General features: G+C 39.1%; 1 protein-coding gene across 6 annotated transcripts in view; it reads left to right on the plus strand.

The window, feature by feature from the left end:
- Positions 1-19,057, plus strand: part of RALGAPA1 (Ral GTPase activating protein catalytic subunit alpha 1) — a 220,919-nt gene that overhangs the window by 20,380 nt on the left and 181,482 nt on the right. For all 6 annotated transcript variants that reach the window (XM_056133139.1, XM_056133142.1, XM_056133143.1 and 3 more), the window contains exons 2-7: positions 3,801-3,911; positions 4,688-4,737; positions 11,958-12,015; positions 15,685-15,728; positions 16,334-16,511; positions 18,445-18,560. In XM_056133139.1, coding sequence (XP_055989114.1) covers positions 3,801-3,911; positions 4,688-4,737; positions 11,958-12,015; positions 15,685-15,728; positions 16,334-16,511; positions 18,445-18,560 — 557 coding nt within the window. The remainder of the gene's footprint in view (positions 1-3,800; positions 3,912-4,687; positions 4,738-11,957; positions 12,016-15,684; positions 15,729-16,333; positions 16,512-18,444; positions 18,561-19,057) is intronic.

The following is a 19,057-nucleotide window of genomic DNA, read 5'->3' on the forward strand; positions in this document are numbered from 1 at the left end:
TCCAGCACCACCCCAGTTCCCCACAAGGCATCCAAATCTTGAAGAAAATGCTATTATTTAATATGGTATATATAGCAGTTTTATTGACCAAAAGTATTAATGGCATTTATAAAATAGTTTATTAAGGGGGACCACTTTTTTTAATTAATTTTTTTGACTTTTGGGGTCACACCCAGCTATGTTCAGGGATTACTCCTGACTCTGCACTCAGATATTACCCCTGGTGGTGCTTGGGGGACCATATGGGATACTGGGGATTGAACCCAGGTCTGCCGTGTGCAAGGCAGACACCCTATCCACTGTACTATCGCTCCCGCCCCAATGGGGACTGCTTTAGAAAGGATGAGAATTTGTGTTGAAGTTTAAAAATCAGTAAACTTTGTATAATCGTTTTGGGGGGAGCCATACCTGGCTGTACTCAGTGCTTACTCCTACTTCTGTGCTCAGGGATCACTCCTGATGGGACTCAGGGAGCCATATAGGGTGCTGGGGATCGAATCCGGGTTGACCATGTGTAAGAGTGCAAGACAAAGCATCCTACACTTGTACTATTTTCTCCAGCCTATCCATAATCTTTCTTATAGATTTCCTTTTTCATTTTTTCCTTGTTATTATAGTGAAAACCTCAACAATTTTTAATCCATTTTTATGTTTCCCCCCAACTTTTCTCTAGTGTGTCAGTTTTGTGAATTTGTGATGTAGTATTTTATAATAGATTTATTTACAGATTATAAGTAGCACTGTCCTCCTGTTTTTCATGATTTGCTCCAGCCAGCTGAGTAACCTCTCCATTGTGAGACTTGTTACTTTGTTGCTACACATTATAAGTAGAACCAAAAAAAAGCAAAGTGGTCTAATTTTGAAGCACTGTTTCATAGTAGCAAGAATGTAGTTTCCAGGTTTTGTTAACTTTCTGTTTGGGAAGGAAATTCATGGAGAATTCCTTGGCTTCTAAATAATGTGGCAAAATCTTGAGTTGATTGATATTTGCTTTTGTTATGATTTTTTTGTTTTTTCTTCTTCCCATTTTATTCCTGCTTCTGGGACATTAGTTGCCTTTGAAACATTAATTTCAGGAACTATAGAAGCAATTATAGTAGCCCATTTTATTTAATTTTATATTTTTTTCTAACTATTCTTTAGGAGTATGGAAACTCTTCCATGTTTATCTCAGTTGTACATATTATTTTGAAAGTCTGTAAACTATTATTTGTTACTATTTTAACCTTTCATAGGCAGATGATAACTAGTATTCCTTTTGTATTTTTCTTACTCTTGGAATAATATATTGATTAATAGCATAAAATCTAGATCTAAATAGTGTGGAGTTTAAATTCCTGACAGTGCTTACTAGCTAAGTTAATAAACATGTTTCCTGATCTATGAAATAGGTGTATGACATGCTTCATAGTGTTGCTGTGAGGATTACAGTAATTATTTTCTGTGAAGCACCAATAAGTTTTATATCCTGTAACATTGTTTTTTTTCCAGTTGCCTTTTTAAAATTCATTTTTTTTTCTTTTTTTATTAGTGAAACACCATGAGGTACAGTTATAGGCTTACAAATTGTGCTTGGGTTTCAGTTATACAATGATCAAGTGCCCATCCCTCCACCAGTGCCCGTTATCCATCACCACGGGTCCCAGCATCTCCCCCCCCCCCCCCCCCCCGTCCCATCCTGCCTCTGTGGCAGGGTATTCCCCCTTGTTCTCTCTCTCTTCTTTTGGGTACTGTGTTTTGCAAGAGAGGCTTTGAGTGGCAATCATGTTTGGTCTATAGACTACTTTTAGCATGCTTCTCCCACCCTGGGAGGGTCCTCACAACACCCTTCATTTGGTGCTCTCTTCTCTATCTGAACTTTTTTTCACCTAGAACGTGTGGCTGGCCTTCCATTCATGGAACAAAATTCCTGGTACTAATCTCAGCCATTCCTGGGTGTTAATCTCCCTTTTTGTTGCTTTATGTTCCCCAGATGAATGCAATCTTTCTGTGTCTATCCCGCTCTTTCTGACTCATTTCGCTTAACATGATACTTTCCATGTAGTACCACTTGTATGTAAATTTCATAACTTCATCTTTTCTAACAGCTACATAGTGCTCCATTGTGTAAATGTACCAAAGTTTCTTTAACCAGTCATCTGTTCTTGGGCACTCAGGTTTTTTCCAGATTCTGGCTATTGTAAAGAATGCTGCAATGAACAAACAATTGCAGATGTCACTTTGACTATACCTTTTTGCCTCTCTGGGATATATTCCCAGGAGTGCTATAGTTGGGTCAAATGGCAGATCAAATTCTAATTTTTTGAGAATCGTCCATACTGTTTTCCAATAGGGTTGGACCAGCCGGCATTCCCACCATTTTTTAATTGTAAAAAATTATTTTTGTAAATAAACCTGAGAATAGGAAGTATATAAAGTAACATAATAAATAAATAAATAAAGGCCCTCCCGTTGATCGTCGATTTGCTTGAGTGGGCCCAGTAACGTCTCCATTGGAGACTTTGTTGTTACTGTGTCTGGCATATCGAATACTCTCGGTAGCTTGCCGGGCTCTCCGAGAGGGGCGGAGGAATCGAACTCGGGTCATAGCACAGCGGGTAGGGCGTTTGCCTTGCACGCAGCCAACATGGCTGACCCGAGTTCGATTCCTCCTCCCCTCTCGGAGAGCCCGGCAAGCTACCGAGAGTATTGGATATGCCAGACACAGTAACAACAAAGTCTCCAATGGAGACGTTACTGGGCCCGCTCGAGCAAATATAAAGTAACAGTATGTAAAAATTCTCTTTCAGAATTTTCTTTAACTTAGTTTTATCAAATTGTTTTAAGCTTAGCCCAAATCAGTTATTTTTCTTTATCCTTCCATGCTTTGTCCTTTCATGCTTTTTCTGCTTCCCACACCTGTCCCCCCATTTGAAAGTTAATTTTATGTTTATTAATTGACATTATACTTTCTTCACTTTCAATATCTCAAATACTTTTGTTTGTGCATACAGTTAATATTTAGTTTTGTGTGTTCTTCACTACGCTGGTAGTCCTTTTAGGGCGGCTTTTAGTTTTGGCTTTTAGTTTAGCTATTATTTATTGGCAGCTTTTAGTTCTTAAGACTGTAGTATTTTGCCCTTTTAATTCTGTTTCCTGTAGTGGGAGGGGGGCACGATTGTTAGGTACATGTTTATTTACTGAATAAATGTTTAGATTTTATTTTAGAAATGATGAATTTTAGACATTTGGAGAATCGAAATAGGACTTGACTTTTTTTTTTTTTTTGGTGTGGTTAACAATTTTGAGCAAGTCTTTCTGAGATACTGTTTACTTGTAGAGAACAAACATTATCCTGATTCCGTAAAATTTTCCAGTGAAGGCTAAATTTGTGAGAGCAAGAATTCATATATATATATATATATATATATGTATGTATATGTACTGTAGCACTGTCTACCTGTTGTTCATCGATTTGCTGGAGCAGGCACCAGTAACGTCTCCATTGTGAGGCTTGTTGTTACTATTTTTGGCATATTGAATACATCACGGGTAGCTTGCCAGGCTCTGCCGTGCGAGTGGGATACTCTCAGTAGCATTTCAGGCTCTCAGAGAGGGATGGAGGAATCGAACCCGGGTTGGCCGCGTGCAAGGCAAACACCCTACCCGCTGTGCTATCATTCCTATATCTTAAGCAATATGATAGAATGTTGGAAGCATTTTTTGACTTTTTTGTAAAGGAAATTTACTGCTTTAGTATTTGTTGAACAGGATTTAACATGTAAATAGTAACCACTTCATACTTTTCTTTCCTTTTTCAGAGAATGCAGAGTCTATTGATCTTAAACAGTTTTTTGATCAACATTTTTCACATATATACTACGTGTTCTTTGAGAATTTTGTGACTATTGAAGCTAGTCTTAAACAGAAAGGTAAGATGTTAAATCAGTCCTATTTATCTATTTCTTAAATATTTTTATTTTTGACACATGATTTACAATATGTTAATGTAAGGGTTTCATACATACAATATTCCAATGCTACGTTCTCCATGAGAATGCTCCCACTCAACCTCTGCCTCCTCTTCTCTTGTTCCCCATATAGTAAGCTCATTTCTGTAGACCATTATCAATTTCTGTTGCCCTTGGCGGCTTGTTATTCCCTTACTATGTTTCTTCCCATTTAAGAGCATTGTTTCTGTCCCTCTTCATCTGATTACTTAACTGATTGTCATACTAACAAAATCCATAGACATCAGAATATTTCACTTCTTTCTGCCAGACAACTTTTTGACCTTCCCCCCGCCACATACACACTCTGGGTCAGTAGTAGTATTTTTAATACCAAGAAGGCTTTCTTTCCTGGTTGTTATTATTCCGTTACCATTTTTACTGAGCCTGAGGGTGAAGGTGTCATATTTGAACTGTCATTTGTGTATTTTCATTTTCCAAGTTCACTAAAGAGTTCTGAGACATTGTGATTTGTTTTTAAACATAAAAAATAGTCTTAATAGTCTTAAGTTCAGTTGAAAAATAGAGAAAGATGTATCCAAATTGTTTCTAATGAACAAAATATACTTGAAATATTTTATATTTTACTAGAGAATAATTTATTTTAAAATATTCAGTGTTTGAAATAGTGGAGCTTTTATAATGGTTGTAAACATTAAGGGCAAAATATGTTTAAAATATTTTTCTCTAAAATATAGGTCACAAGTCTCAAAGGGAGGAATTGGATGCTATTCTTTTTATTTTTGAGGTAAGTGTTTGCCATTATGTGCCCACTTTGAAAATCTTAGAACATACAAAGGTTATATTGAAATTACGAAGCATATGATAAGCTGCTGTGAATTTTCCATCATTTAAAGAAATGAATTGTAAGGGGCCGAAGATACAGTATTGCAGGTAGAATGCTGGCATTACACGGAGTCAGTTCAGTATGATCCCTAGTACTGCATGTGTTCCCCTAAGCATGTGAGAAGTGATCCTTGAGTGAAGAGCCAGGAGTAAGCCCTGAGCACTGCTGTGTGTTGCCCTAAGGCCAAAAAATAAATAAAGGGCTCAGTTGTACTTTTTATAAAGGTAAGGTAAAGGTAAAGGTAAAGGCCCTCCCGTTGATCGTCGATTTGCTCGAGCGGGCCCAGTAACGTCTCCATTGGAGACTTTGTTGTTACTGTGTCTGGCATATCGAATACTCTCGGTAGCTTGCCGGGCTCTCCGAGAGGGGCGGAGGAATCGAACTCGGGTCAGCCATGTTGGCCGCTTGTAAGGCGAACGCCCTACCCGCTGTGCTATCGCTCCAGCCCTCTTTTTATAACAAAGTATTTCTAACTTTGTTTTATATCTCTTCTAATAGTTTATTGTTTTATAGATAGAATTGTTTTGTACATTTAAATATACAAGTGTTTTGTACATTTAACACCAGAAAATTTAATGTGTTGAGAACAATGGTAAAGGTAAAGGCCCTCCCGTTGATCGTCGATTTGCTCGAGCGGGCCCAGTAACGTCTCCATTGGAGACTTTGTCGTTACTGTGTCTGGCATATCGAATACTCTCGGTAGCTTGCCAGGCTCTCAAAAATGGATAGTTTTTTTAAAAAACCCAAAACATTTTTACCTGAGAGAGTAAATTTATTGTATTTGCATAAATTAGCATGTTGGTTGTGGTGTGTAAGTGACTCACACACTTGGATATCATGTTGGACACTTAGCGACAGAAGTGGTTATTGTTGCCAAAATTTTATACATTTTATATCTTGACCATGGGACAAAGAGGAGCACTACTAATGAAGTTACTAGATGGTGGGAGACACAAATTTCAGTGCTGGCATCACACTGAGGAGCTTGTATTTTCTGCTTGAATTGCTTTTCCTTGCATACTTACATGTATAAAATAAGAGGAAGACTGGGGTTCACGCCAAGATTATTCTGAGATTAGAGATTATTTCTGGCTTGATGCTCAGGGATCACTCCTACTGGGCTTGGGGTTATTTGGGTTGGCCGCATACAAGGCAAATGCCCTATCCACTGTACTATTGCTCCCACACCTAAAAGAGTTTTAAATGCTTTCAAAATTGTTATATATTACTTTGGATTGGAGTAGGACAAGTCTTCAGTGTTTAATAAATAGGACCAGAGACATAGTACAGCAAGTAGGGCACGGCCTTGCAGTGGCCTACCTGGGTCCATTCCCCGGCATTCCATATGATCGCCCAAGCCCTCCAGGAGTAATCTCTGAGTGCAAAACCAGAAATAATCCCTAAGCACCACTAAGTATGACCCAGAAACCAATAAACAAAAAATCAACTAGCAGTTGATAGTCTGTTAAAAAAAAAAGTTGCATTTTTTTCCATGCTGATAAAACATTAGAGCTCTTCCCTCAATATCCAGGCAGCTTTTTAGGGGAGGGGGAACCTTCCGAGCAGAGCACATGTCCTTGGATGGCTCCATCCTGTGATCCTGGGCCAGTCTAGTGAGAGTGAATGCAGTGCTTAAAGCTTGAGCCATGTGGTTCCCCGCCCGTTTCAGAGATACTCAATAGCCTCCAGGGCCATACCTGCAAATTGGGGTTGGCTGCATACAAATCATACATCCTAACTTCTGTATTTTCTTCCTGGGCCCCACATCTAGCCTTTTAAAGACTTTATTTATTTTTTTTTTGACATTCACATCTAAATTTTATTTTATTTTATTTATTTATTTATTGAATCACCGTGAGAATAGTCACAAAGCCTTTCAGTTCAAGTCTTGGTCAGTCATTCACTGATCAAACATCCGTCCCTTCACCAGTGCACATTTTCCACCATGAAGAACCCCAGTATACTCCCTCTCCCAACCACCCCCCGCCTGTGTGGCAGATTTCCACTTTACTCTCTCTCTACGTTGATCACGTTCAGTGTTTTGACAAAAGACCCAACATTGTTATTTGGAATTTTCCCCAACATTCAGACCTGCCACAAAGACATCATTAGAAAATTTGTTTTCCATTGCTGATTACGAAGAGCATATGCTGTCGTGTGGTCACAATAGCGGCCATGTGAATTTGAATTTCTGATATTTTAGTAATAAACCTAGAGGGATTTCTGCCAGAAGCCCCTGGGTTCTGAGATTGGTATGTGTGCCTCTGGGATCATGGTCGGTCAGAAGCCGGAGGAGGCGTTTGAGGGTGGCAACCTGAAGCATTGTCATGGAGGAGAGCAGGGCCAATTCTGCCCTCATCCCATGAAGCCCCATGTGCCTCGTCAATGCAGTCTCATACCTGGCTGTTCATTAGGCTCTAAAAGATGCAGGCCACCATGTCACCACCACAAAGAGGGACAGGCGGAGGGACAGACACCCTTCCCCTCCCAGGGTGGCATAGCACCATAGTTAAATACATAGTCCAGATGTATTTCGGCTGGGCATTATCTTAAAGACTTTATTGTCTACATTGCCTTCCTAATTGAACAGTAATCATACTCTGATCATTTCTAAGGATTTAGAGAGCTGAAGAAAGGATTAGAGCTTGTGCCTTGAGTGTTTGAGCAATCTTATATCTGTTTGCTCTGTATTGATTTAGTTACAGCTAAAATTGTTTTTGGTGCAGATATCGAACCTGGGGGTCCCAAGTGCAAAGCATGTGCTCCTGCCCTTTGAATTATCTCCTTGAGCCTATAAAATAGAAAAAATTCTTATAAATATTTTTAAGAGTTCCAGAGTGGGTAGAGAGATAGCCCAAGAGACTGAGTACATACTTTGCATGCAGGAGCCCTGGAATCAGTCCTGTGTACCACATGGGCCCCTGAACACGATTGGGAGTGACTGAGTTGTCCCTGAGCACCTCTGAGTTTGGACCGGAAACCAAAGAGAAAAGAGTTTCAGGTGGAAGTAACTGGTGTTGGTACTTGTTCTGCAGTTACTTATTCTTTTATCTTGTTTTGGTTTGGTTTTGGGGCCACACCTGGAAGTGCTTAGAGTTTTATCTTGTCTTTCATAGATCACTGCTGGTGGGGTTTGGGGCATCCTATGTGTTGCTGGGGACTGAACCCTGGTCAGCCTCGTGCAAGGCAAACATGCTACTTACAGTGCATTTTTTCCAGCCTAGCTGCAGTTAATTCTTCTTAATCATTAACCCTAAGGAATTTGTTTATCTTTACCTCTTCAAGTATTTGCATGAGCTGTTTTCAAGAAGATGTTTTGAGAAAGAATAAAAACATTCACAGAGAAAGCAAAATAATTCCTGGGAAGTGTTCCTTCCCGACATATATGTATGCTTTATTTCTGGGTACTAAGATGATTGATTAGTTAATAGAAATCCTTTCGGGGTATTTTTTTCTGTTAAAGTATTGGTTCTTATATACTCTGATTGTTTGAACTTTTTTTTTTTTTTGGTGCTGGTAATTAAGCTCAGGGTTTGCTTCCTGCAAAACATTTGCTCCATCACAGTTGGCACCCCAGCCCTGAACAGAAATACCTTTGTCATTAATGCATCGCTGCAGTATGTAATATAAAAATGGTTTTTGTTTTGTTTGGGGACCATACCTAGTCATATCAGGGCTTAGGCAATGCACTCAGGGATTCACTCCTGGTAGTGCGCTGGCAACCATACGGGATGCTGGAGATAGAGCCCTGGTTAGGTTGTTGCAAGGCAAAAGCCCTACCTGCTTTACTACTGTTCAGACCCAGGGCTTTCATCTTTTGTTTGTTTGTTCTTGGGCCACACCCAGCGATGCTCAGGAGTTACTTCTGACAGTATTTGGGGTTTCATATGGGTTGCCAGGGATTGAACACCAGGGATTTCCAGGGATTGACTACGTGCAAGACAAGTACGCTACCCACTGTATTATTGTTCCGGCCCAGCTTTCACCTTTTGATAAAAGTAGTTAACCTGTGTGCACCTTTTTTTTTTTTCAAATTTTTTAATTTTAATATAAGAGTATTGTTATTTATTCAGCCATTGATTAGACTGATTGAATTGAGCATGAACTCCACCTTACTTTTTTTCTTTTTTATAAATTTATTTATTGAATCGCCGTGAGAGCACTTACAAAGCTTTCGGGTTTAAGTCTTGGTCATACAATGATGAAACACCTGTCCCTTCACCAGTGCCCATTCTCCACCACCAAAAACCCCAGTATACCCTCCATCTCACACCCTCCCCCTACCTGTGGGGCAGATGATTTCCACATCGCTCTCTCTACTTTGATTACATTCAATATTTCAACACCAGACCCGCCATTATAATTTGAGATTTTACCCCAACATTCAGATCTGCCAAAAAGTCAACAATGGACAATTTTTTTCTGTTGCTGGTTATGAACAACATATGGTGTCGCGCGGCCACTACTGTTTTGTTAATATTTTGGAATTCTGAAATTTTAACAATTAAATCTGGAGGGATTTCTGCTAAAGCCTGCTGGGTTCTGAGATTTGTTTCTGAGTCTCTTGGATCATGGCCGTTAAGCAGCTTGATCAGGAACCGGAGAGGCCGTTCATGGGTGGTGACCCAGGGTCTCGTTTGGGTGGGGAGGAAAGGGTCGGCTCCACCCCCATCCCGTGAGGCCCCATGTGTCTCGTCACTGCGGGCCCAAATCTGACTGTCCAATGGCCTCTGGAGGATGGCGGCCACTGAGCCGTCAGGGGGAAAAGGCCAAGGCACGAAACCTATTGCCCCCTGGGGTGGCCCGGCACTGGTAATCTACTGTGGAACTGGACTCATTTCTGCCAAAAGCCGTTGGGTTCCGAGATTTGTTTCTGAGTCTCTTGGATCATGGCCGTTAAGCAACTTGATCAGAAACCAGAGAGACTTTGCCTTCAATTATATAGCTGAGCTGGAGGTGGTTTGTGGGTGTGTCTCCCACATACCTAAGTTTTGGCCATTTGCTTTCTTGGTAAACTTGGCCCCAGTTTGCTGGGGTTCGGCCAAAGGCACAGCAGCAATTTGGGGGTATCTAGAAGTCTGAAGGCACCATCAGGCTGCTGATGCACTCGCCTCACAGGTACAGATTGACTTGCTGGTGGCACCATACCCCATAACCTGTGTGTTTTAATCTGTTGCATCTTCAGAGAGAGTGATTTAAAAAAAAAAGTTTTAAATTATTTTCTTTTTCTGGAAAAAATCATTATTAATAGGACATTGGGTTTATATTTTTTTCTGTATAGTTAAAACATGGGACTCCACACCATGCTGTGGGGTGGGTGAGAACCCTCTCCACCCCAAGGACCCAGCCCCAGCAGCTGACCTCTAACTGCGTAACCACCGCCATGCTTTCAGGCCGCTTTCCGGACAGTGCAGCTGCTTTGTGGCCGTGCAACACATTATAACACACTTCCTACCCATTTATGCCTCTCGGAGAGCCTGGCAAGCTACTGATAGTATCCCGCCCGCATGGGCAGATCCTGGAAAGCTCCCGTGGCATATTCAGTATGCCAAATATAGTAACAACCACAGTTCTCATTCACCTGACCCTGAAAGAGCCTCTAGTCGTTGGGAAAAGACGAGTAAGAAGAGGCTGCTTTGCTGAAAGTAGATTATAGACCAAACATGATTGCCACTCAATGCCTCTCTTGCAAACCACAGGACCCAAAAGAAGAGAGAGAGAACAAGGGGGAATGCCCTGCCACAGAGGCAGGGTGGGAAGGGAGGATGGGGGGTGGGAGGGATGCTGGGACCTGTGGTGGTGGAGGATGGGCGCTGGTGGAGGGATGGGTACTTGATCATTGTGTGACTGAAACCCAAGCACAAAAATTTGTAAGTCTATAACTGTACCTCATGGTGTTTCACTAATAAAAAAAAAAAGAAGAGGCTGCTAAAATCTCAGGACTGGGAGGAATAGAGATGTTACTGGTGCCTGCTCGAGTAATTCAACGATCAATGGGATGACAGTGATACAGTGATACAATTAAAACGTACATATAATTTTCTTTCATAGTTATTTTATAAAAACAATATAGGCTTCTGCATTTTGACCTTATAGGTGTTAATTATAAAGTGTAATTTAATAGTGATAATTTAGGATAGTTTGAATAGTTCAATAGTAATCTTTTCCATTTTCTATAATTTATTTCTTTCCTCAACGGGAACTATGAGGATCATACATACTGATAAAAATATTTATGTGTCTCATGTAGAACCAGTATTTCTTTGGAATTTTTGTTTTTGTTTTTGGGTAACATCCAGTGGTGCTTAGGACTTATTCCTTGTCTATATAAAGTTTTGAGTCTATATAAAGTTCACCCTGAATATTTAGGTTGTTTTTAAAAAATGGTAAGAACAGCAGTAATAGAAAACCAAATACAAATAGTATGCAGAAAAATACTAAGCTCAACAGCTCTGTAAGGCAGCTAGTCATTGTAATTCAATCAGGTATAACTCATGAGGAATTTATAGTCAAGATTGGGGAAGTAATATGTGTAATAGAAACCTGTATATCTGAACTGCAGCTCTGGAGTTTTTAGATTTTGCTTTCATGCCTATAAGCCATTATTGCTCACAAGAAACACCTTTGGTTTCATAACTAAACTCAGTGCAGATATTGATGGATTTTTTGTGATTAAATATTTTCCCAAGATTTATCAAAATGGGGGAAAGAAGTACTCAAAGGAAGTGATACAAATAGTAATGTAGGGAAGAATTCAAAATGTATCAAATATGTCCACAATGCATGAATTTAAGAACACTAAATATTTTGAAGTATACTAGCATTCATATTTAATTGCTAAAGTGAAATATATTTGATCTTCATTATAAAAATAAATTTAATTTTCAGTTCCATGTCTTTGTTAGTATTGCTTGTTGTCTTTTGGAATTTTCAGATATTGATCATTATATGTCAGTATTAAGATAGTGCCAGTACTATATAATTTGCTCAGAGCTATTTTACATTTATAGTGCTATCTTTTACTATTAAAAATTTAGTTCAAGTTCTTTTTTTTACTATTTTCACATTTTGCAAAATGTGAACTAATTTTTTGATTTTCATTTATTTTCTTTTATTTTTAGAAAATTTTACAACTTCTTCCAGAAAGAATTCATCAACGATGGCAGTTTCATAGTATTGGTAAGTAACTTAACTATATTTCATCTTTAAGAAATGAAGTAGGAAAGAGAAAATTAAAACAGAAAGGATTGAAAGGCTAGTTGTCTGTCCAGACAGACTGTCTGTTGTTCAGCGCTAAGCCAAGAAAGAGGCTTGCTCTTGGAGAGCTCAGCTCGTGAAACAGTAACAATCACAGTTTCAGGACAGGGTTCTGGAATTCTCATTGCCAGGCATCTTCCTGTTCCTGCCCACCCTCCACCCCTCAATTAAAAAGAAAAACAGAAGAATCAGCCTGTAAGCAATTGTTGGCTTTGGTTCAGTGTCTTAAAGAAGTTAGAAATGACAATTAATGATTCTTATTCTCTCGTGGGGAGTATATAGCCTTTAAGATGCACTACTTTTTTTGAGATAAACTATTACAAACCTTATATTTATATGTAAAGATTATTTTTATTTTTAAGTCATATTGATTTATGCTGTCTATTTTGGGGTCACATGGGGAGACTTCTGAGCAGTGCTCCAAAAGCCTGGAGCCACTTGAATTGCTCTGGCTGGCTGTGCAATACACCTAGCGCCACACCCAACAGTGCTCACCACAACTATACCCAGTGGGGCAGGGGTTGTGGCATATGAGGTGCCAGAGATCAAAACTGAGGCCTTAGGCATGGTAGGCATGTGCTTCATTTCTTTGGTATATCTCCACGGACTTGCCCTATGCTTCTTCATTAGTAATTGGAAATAAAATCTTCACTTGGGTTTTGAATCTGTAAGTTATTCCTATTAGCAAATACAGAAAGAAGAAATACTGAACATATAGGAGGAATATTGATAGAGGAATGTATGTGTATATGTTTGTATGTACATGCATTTATGTATAATAGCATATATCAGATCCTTTTTTATTGCTGTATAGTATCCTGTTATATGAATATACCATGCAGTGTTTTTACATATGCTCTCCTATTACCCAGATTGCTTCTAGTTATCATACCTTACTTATTTGGGTCATGTTTGGTGGTGTTCAGGGCCTATTCTGGCTTTGTGCTCAAGAGTGATTCCTGGTGGTCCTCCGGGTACCCTAAGCAGTGCAGGGGATCAAATCAGGGCAAACACATGCAAGGTAAACATCTTACCTCCGTACTGTCTGTCTTGATTATTAATGTAACACTTTGGTTTTTTGTTATTATTTTTACAAATTTCGGTACCATGTTTTATAATATGGTTGGTAGTTGTGTTTCACAAATACAAGGTTCCAACTCCATACCCACCATCAGAGTACCAGCGGCCTTCCACAAGTGTACACATGTCTTCTCCCATTATTTGTCCAGTACCTTGAATTTTGGGGGTGACAGTTGTGAAATGTTTTTGGGAAAAAACCTTTCTTCTGTGTCATTGTTTCCATGTAGAAATGCAATAATTTCTGTGTATTTATTTTGTAGACAGACTCAGTCCTGAGAGGTTTTCAGATTCCAAGAATTTATTAATTTCTTTTAGGTTTTCAAGCATAAAGTTTTTCATAGTAATCTCAGACAATCTTTTGAATATATTGTAATTTCTTCCCTTTTTATTTTTGATTTGATTGTTTTGATTTTTTTTCTTTCAATTTTTTGGAGGGAGTTTGTTTTGGGGACACCTCAGCAGTTCTCAAAAATTCCTCCTGGCTCTGAACTCAGACATTTCTCCTGGCGATGCTCAGGGCCCATATAGGATGCGTGCAAGGAAAGTGTCCTACCCACTGTGCTATCTACGCAGTCCTTTCTTTCAATTTTTATTAAGACACTGTGATTTACAAAACTGTTCATAGTAGAGTTGTTTCAGGCATACAATGTTCCAATGCCAGTTACAATACCGATGCCCTCGCCACCAATTTCCCCTTCACCAGTGTCCCTTCCACCAGTATCCCTCCACCAGTGTACCTCCACCCACGTCCCCAGGTTCCCTCCTTCACTCAAGCTCCTCTTTACGTTTCTTGCTCCTTTATCAAAGATTAAGTGATCATATACTTAAGAGGGTAAAGGTAAAAGGTAAAGCTTAAGGCCCTCCCGTTGATCGTCGATTTGCTCGAGCGGGCCCAGTAACGTCTCCATTGGAGACTTTGTTGTTACTGTGTCTGGCATATCGAATACTCTCGGTAGCTTGCCGGGCTCTCCGAGAGGGGCGGAGGAATCGAACTCGGGTCGGCCATGTTGGCCGCTTGTAAGGCGAACGCCCTACCCGCTGTGCTATCGCTCCAGCCTTAATATTCTGACATACCTTAAGAGGGTATGTCAGAATATTCAACTCTGCTCCATTGGTCTGTGGGTCTGTTTCTTTTCCAATACCATGGTGTTTTAATCACTACTGTTTTGTAATACAGTTTGAAATTAGGGAAGGTGATGCCACCCATCTTCTTTCCCCAAGGATTGCTTTCGCTATTGGTAGGGGTTTATTGCTCCATATGAATTTCAGGAGCATTTTGTCCATTTCTTGGAAAAATGTCATGGGACTTATATGTCATTAATCCTTATAGGGACTGTATTGAATCTGTATAATGCTTTGGGAGTATTGCCATTTTGACAATGTTAATCCTTCTAATCCATGAGCAGGGGATGTGTCTCCATTTCCTAGTGTCCTCTTTTATTTCTTGGAGTAGTGTTTTGTAGTTTTCTTTGTTTAGGGCCTTCACATCTTTAATTAAGCTGATTCTAAGGTACTTAATTTTCTGAGGCACTATTGTAAACAGGATTTTTTAAAAATATGTCTTTCTTCTCTTTCATTATTTGTATATAGGAAAACCATGGACTTGTGGGTTTTTTTTTTTTTTTTTTTTTTTGCTTTTTGGGTCACACCCGGCAATGCACAGGGGTTACTCTTGGCTCTGCACTCAGGAATTACCCTTGGCAGTGCTCAGGGGACCATATGGGATATTGGGAATAGAACCTGGGCCAGCCGTGTGCAAGGCAAATGTCCTACCCACCGTGCTATTGCTCCAGCCCTGACTTTTGGATATTTATTTTGTAACCTGCCACTTTACTATACAAACCTATTTTTTAGGAGCTTTTCTGTAGCCTTTAGGGTTTCTAAGTATAGTATCATTCATCTGTGAATAGTGATAGCTTGAATTCTTCCTTTCCTCGCTATGTACTGGGAGTACTGCTATGGTAAGTACTCCCAGTACTACTATATTGATAGAAATGGTGAGAGTGGGCAGCCTTGTCTTGGTTCCTGATCTTAGAGGGAAGACTCTTAGTTTTTCCCCGTTGAGAATAATGCTTGCTGTGGGTTTGTGGTAAATGACTTTGACTATATTTAGGGAATATAACATAATTAGCATAATAAATGGTTTTATTTAGAAATATTAGGGTAATATTGATGTTCATTTGACTATAAATTTTCTATAGTTTTTATTTGTATTACTGATGGTATAGAAAGCGATGTTTTGAATTTAAAGATATATAGTAGATTATTGTACTGTAAGTGCAATTTGTTTCTGAGAAAAATTCATGTATTAGTGCACTTGATATGTATTGAAACGGTGGCTTTCATCAGCTTTTCTGGTTGCAGTTACGGCCAGAAGGTCAACAAGGTCACCAAGATTAACCTGGAGGTTGCCAAGGACTTGTTTTAAGATATTTTCAAGTCTGACCGAGAACTCCAACATTTAGAAAAAGTTATCAGATGTGAATATTTAAAATCATGTTTTCGTTTCAGGGTTGATTTTAAAGAAACTACTCCACACAGGAAACTCCTTGAAGGTATATATATTTTTTATAATTTGGGGAAAAATATGTAACAGATATATATAACTTTGGGGAAAAAACAGGTAATATATATATTTGATTTCATTTTTTCCTTCATCAAATTTTTCTTAAAGAATACTGAATTGTTTGGTGATGGGAAGGAGTAAAGCAAACAAATGGAAATCATATAATAAAATTACAGTATGATTTTATTTATTTATTTATTTTTCTTTTTGGTCACACCCAGCGATGCACAGGAGTTACTCCTGGTTCACGCACTCAGGAATCTTCCGGCAGTGCTCGGGGGAACATATGGGATGCTGGGAATCGAACCTGGGTCTGCCGCGTGCAAGGCAAATGCCCTACCTGCTGTGCTGTTGCTCCAGCCCCTACAGTATGATTTGAATCTTACTGTAAATCTAGTTTATTCTTGTTCAGATTTCTGAATTGAGATTTGGAAAAATTGAGGGTTCATTGCCATGGATGTAATATTTCTGCCCTTCTTGCCTTCCTCTCTTTGCAAATTATCACTCAGTAATCATCTAGAGACTTCTATTGTTAAAAGGAAGAATATATTTCCATTATAAATTTTAAGAAATATTATTTCACTTTTCTTTCAGATCAGGCGGGAAGGTGTTCGTCTTTTCTTATTATGGTTACAAGCTCTTCAGAATAACTGTAGCAAAGAACAGCTCTGGATGTTTTCATGTTTAATCCCTGGATTTTCGGCACCACAATCTGAGCATGGGCCTCGGACTTTAGAGAACCTCATTAATCCTCCACTCAATCTTCAAGAAAGTAAGATTTTGTGATACCTTATCAATAATATTCATTTTTTTCTGCTTAGTCTATTGATATCTTTTTTAATATAGCTACATTTATTAGCTGGATACCTCAAGACCAGGTTTATAGAACAGAGGTTTTGTTATTTAGATTTGATGAGACAGAGACGGTGGTATTTCAAAAACAGTATTTTACAGTTTCCAGTGACCATTTCTCACTGGGGAGAATGACCGTGTAGGAAACAACCTGGGTCAGAGCAGGCTGGCTGGTGTGGGTGGGAGAGACAGCATCATGATGTTTTGTTGTCCTCAGAAGGAGGAATTCGCAGGGCATTAAGGGCAGGCTTAGATTGCCTATATCATTGGATTGCTCTATATCATCAGTGGTAGAGATGTGGACACTGAATGATTTGGTTTGCGTCTGAATGGAGCATTTTCACAGTAATCATTTACCCTTTCTAGGGAGGGGCAATCTTTTTCTTTTTTTTTTTTTTTGGCTTTTTTTGGAGGGGTCACACTTGGTAATACACAGGGATTATTCTTGGCTCTGCACCTAGGAATCACTCCTGGTGGTGCTGGGGCACCATATGGGATGCTGGGGATTGAACACGATTCAGTTGCGTGCAGGGCAAACGCCCTACCCACTGTACTATTACTCCAGCCCCAAGGGGCATTCTTTCCAGCCCATCACCAGAAATAATGTGGTTCATAGAGGCTCCTGTACATTTCTCTTCAATTTCTGTTTCTCAGGCTTAGATTAATTTGGTGTATATTTAAGTACAAGTGTGATTTACTTAATGCAGAAAGAACTTAAAAGTTTGTCTCTGTGAACTAACTTATGTGGTGGATATTAACTGAGAAAATCTAAGGTACCCACTTGTGCTAACTAGGTTCTGGTTGTGCTGCTTGGAAATGCTTAAGAAAATTAGCTCGCTGTGGGCTGATTTTCTTGAATGTGTTTATTAAAAGAAATTTTTTGAATATCTGAAGGATAAAAAAGTTAATTTTCTTATTTGTCATTTTTGTTGTTATCCAGGCACTAAAATACTATATTTTGCACCTGAATAAAGTGGTAATTTTAGAGAATAGTCTTTCATTTATTTTTTAATTTTAAATAAATAGAATTTATTGGAGGGTTTTTAAGGTGTGGAGGGGGAAGGAGTGAGAGAGAGAGAGAGAGAGTAACGTACTCAGAAGAGAACATGGGCTTCTCCACGGGTGGAGGGAACCCCTACAAACATCCTAGCATTAGACATGAAAGATGAAAGTACACATCTCAAGAGAGTAGTTGCAGGCAACAATTGTGCTCGGGCACCACATGTGTGCTCAGCCACCTGGGCACAAGCCGCACATGGGCTCTGGCAGAATATGCACTGAGAATAGTCTGGCCATGACCTTGAGTAATTAAACTGTCTTTTAGTTAATTAGCTCACTATTACAGATTATCATTAAATTATGAAATTTTTATAATAGTTACCATTTTTTGGGGGGGTTTGTTTTTGGGTCACAACAAGCTGTGCGCAGGGCTTACGCCTGGCTCTGCTTTTAGAGCTCTCTCCTGTCAAGACTCGGGGAGACCATATGTGGTGCTGAGGATCCAACCTGGGTTGGCAACATCTAAGGCAGTTGTCTTACCTGCTATACTATTGCTGCGGACCCTGTAAAAGGTTACTCTTAAATGAATTTTAAGATACCATGATAATTTTTTTTCAGTTACTTAATCCTTGTATTTCTAACTATCCCTTTTGTCCTGTTCCCTTAGTCAGAATTCAATGAAACAGCTGATTAAATTTATAGTTGTTGTAATGGAATGTCAGGATGACCTCAGATTTCTTTTAGGTTTCATTCTATAGAACTTGTTGTAGTTTGCACTTAAGTTTTACCTGAATCATTGTTGTCATAATTTGCTTTTTAATTTTGTTAAATTTTTCTTTTTTTCCTTTCAATAGCTCAAGTTACCATAGAAGAAATCACTCCTCTTGTTCCCCCACAATCAGGAGATAAAGGGCAAGAAGATCTCACTAGCTATTTTCTTGAAGCTCTTTTAAAGTATATAGTAATTCAGGTATGTGTCATAGTTTTTGATCTTCATCCCCTTACTAGGGTGGGTAGTAAACTGTTCCCTCCTACCATTATTCTGCCACAGTAAATACTTATTTTCCTGAAGGAAGAATGACAAAAAATTACTTTGAAAATATGTTAAGTGTACCTTTTCTAAAATAAAAATCATTGGAAGGTTTATGAACCTCTGGAGGAACTGGAGAGAAACCTTTCTTAGTAAGCACTTTGGCAGTATATATTTCTTTTTTTTTTTTTGCAGGGGAGAGTTGGAGGAACCCAGTCATACTTGCAGGACTGTGTAGTTTCAAGGATCAAACCTAGTCTCTTGCACTTGAAGCTATCTCCACAGGCCCAAAACATATATCTTTTAATGAGCTAGTTTACTTTTTATGGCTTTTGTTTTGGGTCCACCTTCAGTGGTGTTCCAGATAACATGTGGTACTAGGAGTTAAATTCAGGTCCCCATGTGTGATGCATGTGCTTCAGCTCTTTGAGCCATCT

The sequence above is a fragment of the Sorex fumeus genome, unplaced genomic scaffold, assembly GCF_029834395.1.
Source record: "Sorex fumeus unplaced genomic scaffold, SorFum_2.1 ptg000098l, whole genome shotgun sequence".
Lineage (NCBI taxonomy): Eukaryota > Metazoa > Chordata > Mammalia > Eulipotyphla > Soricidae > Sorex > Sorex fumeus.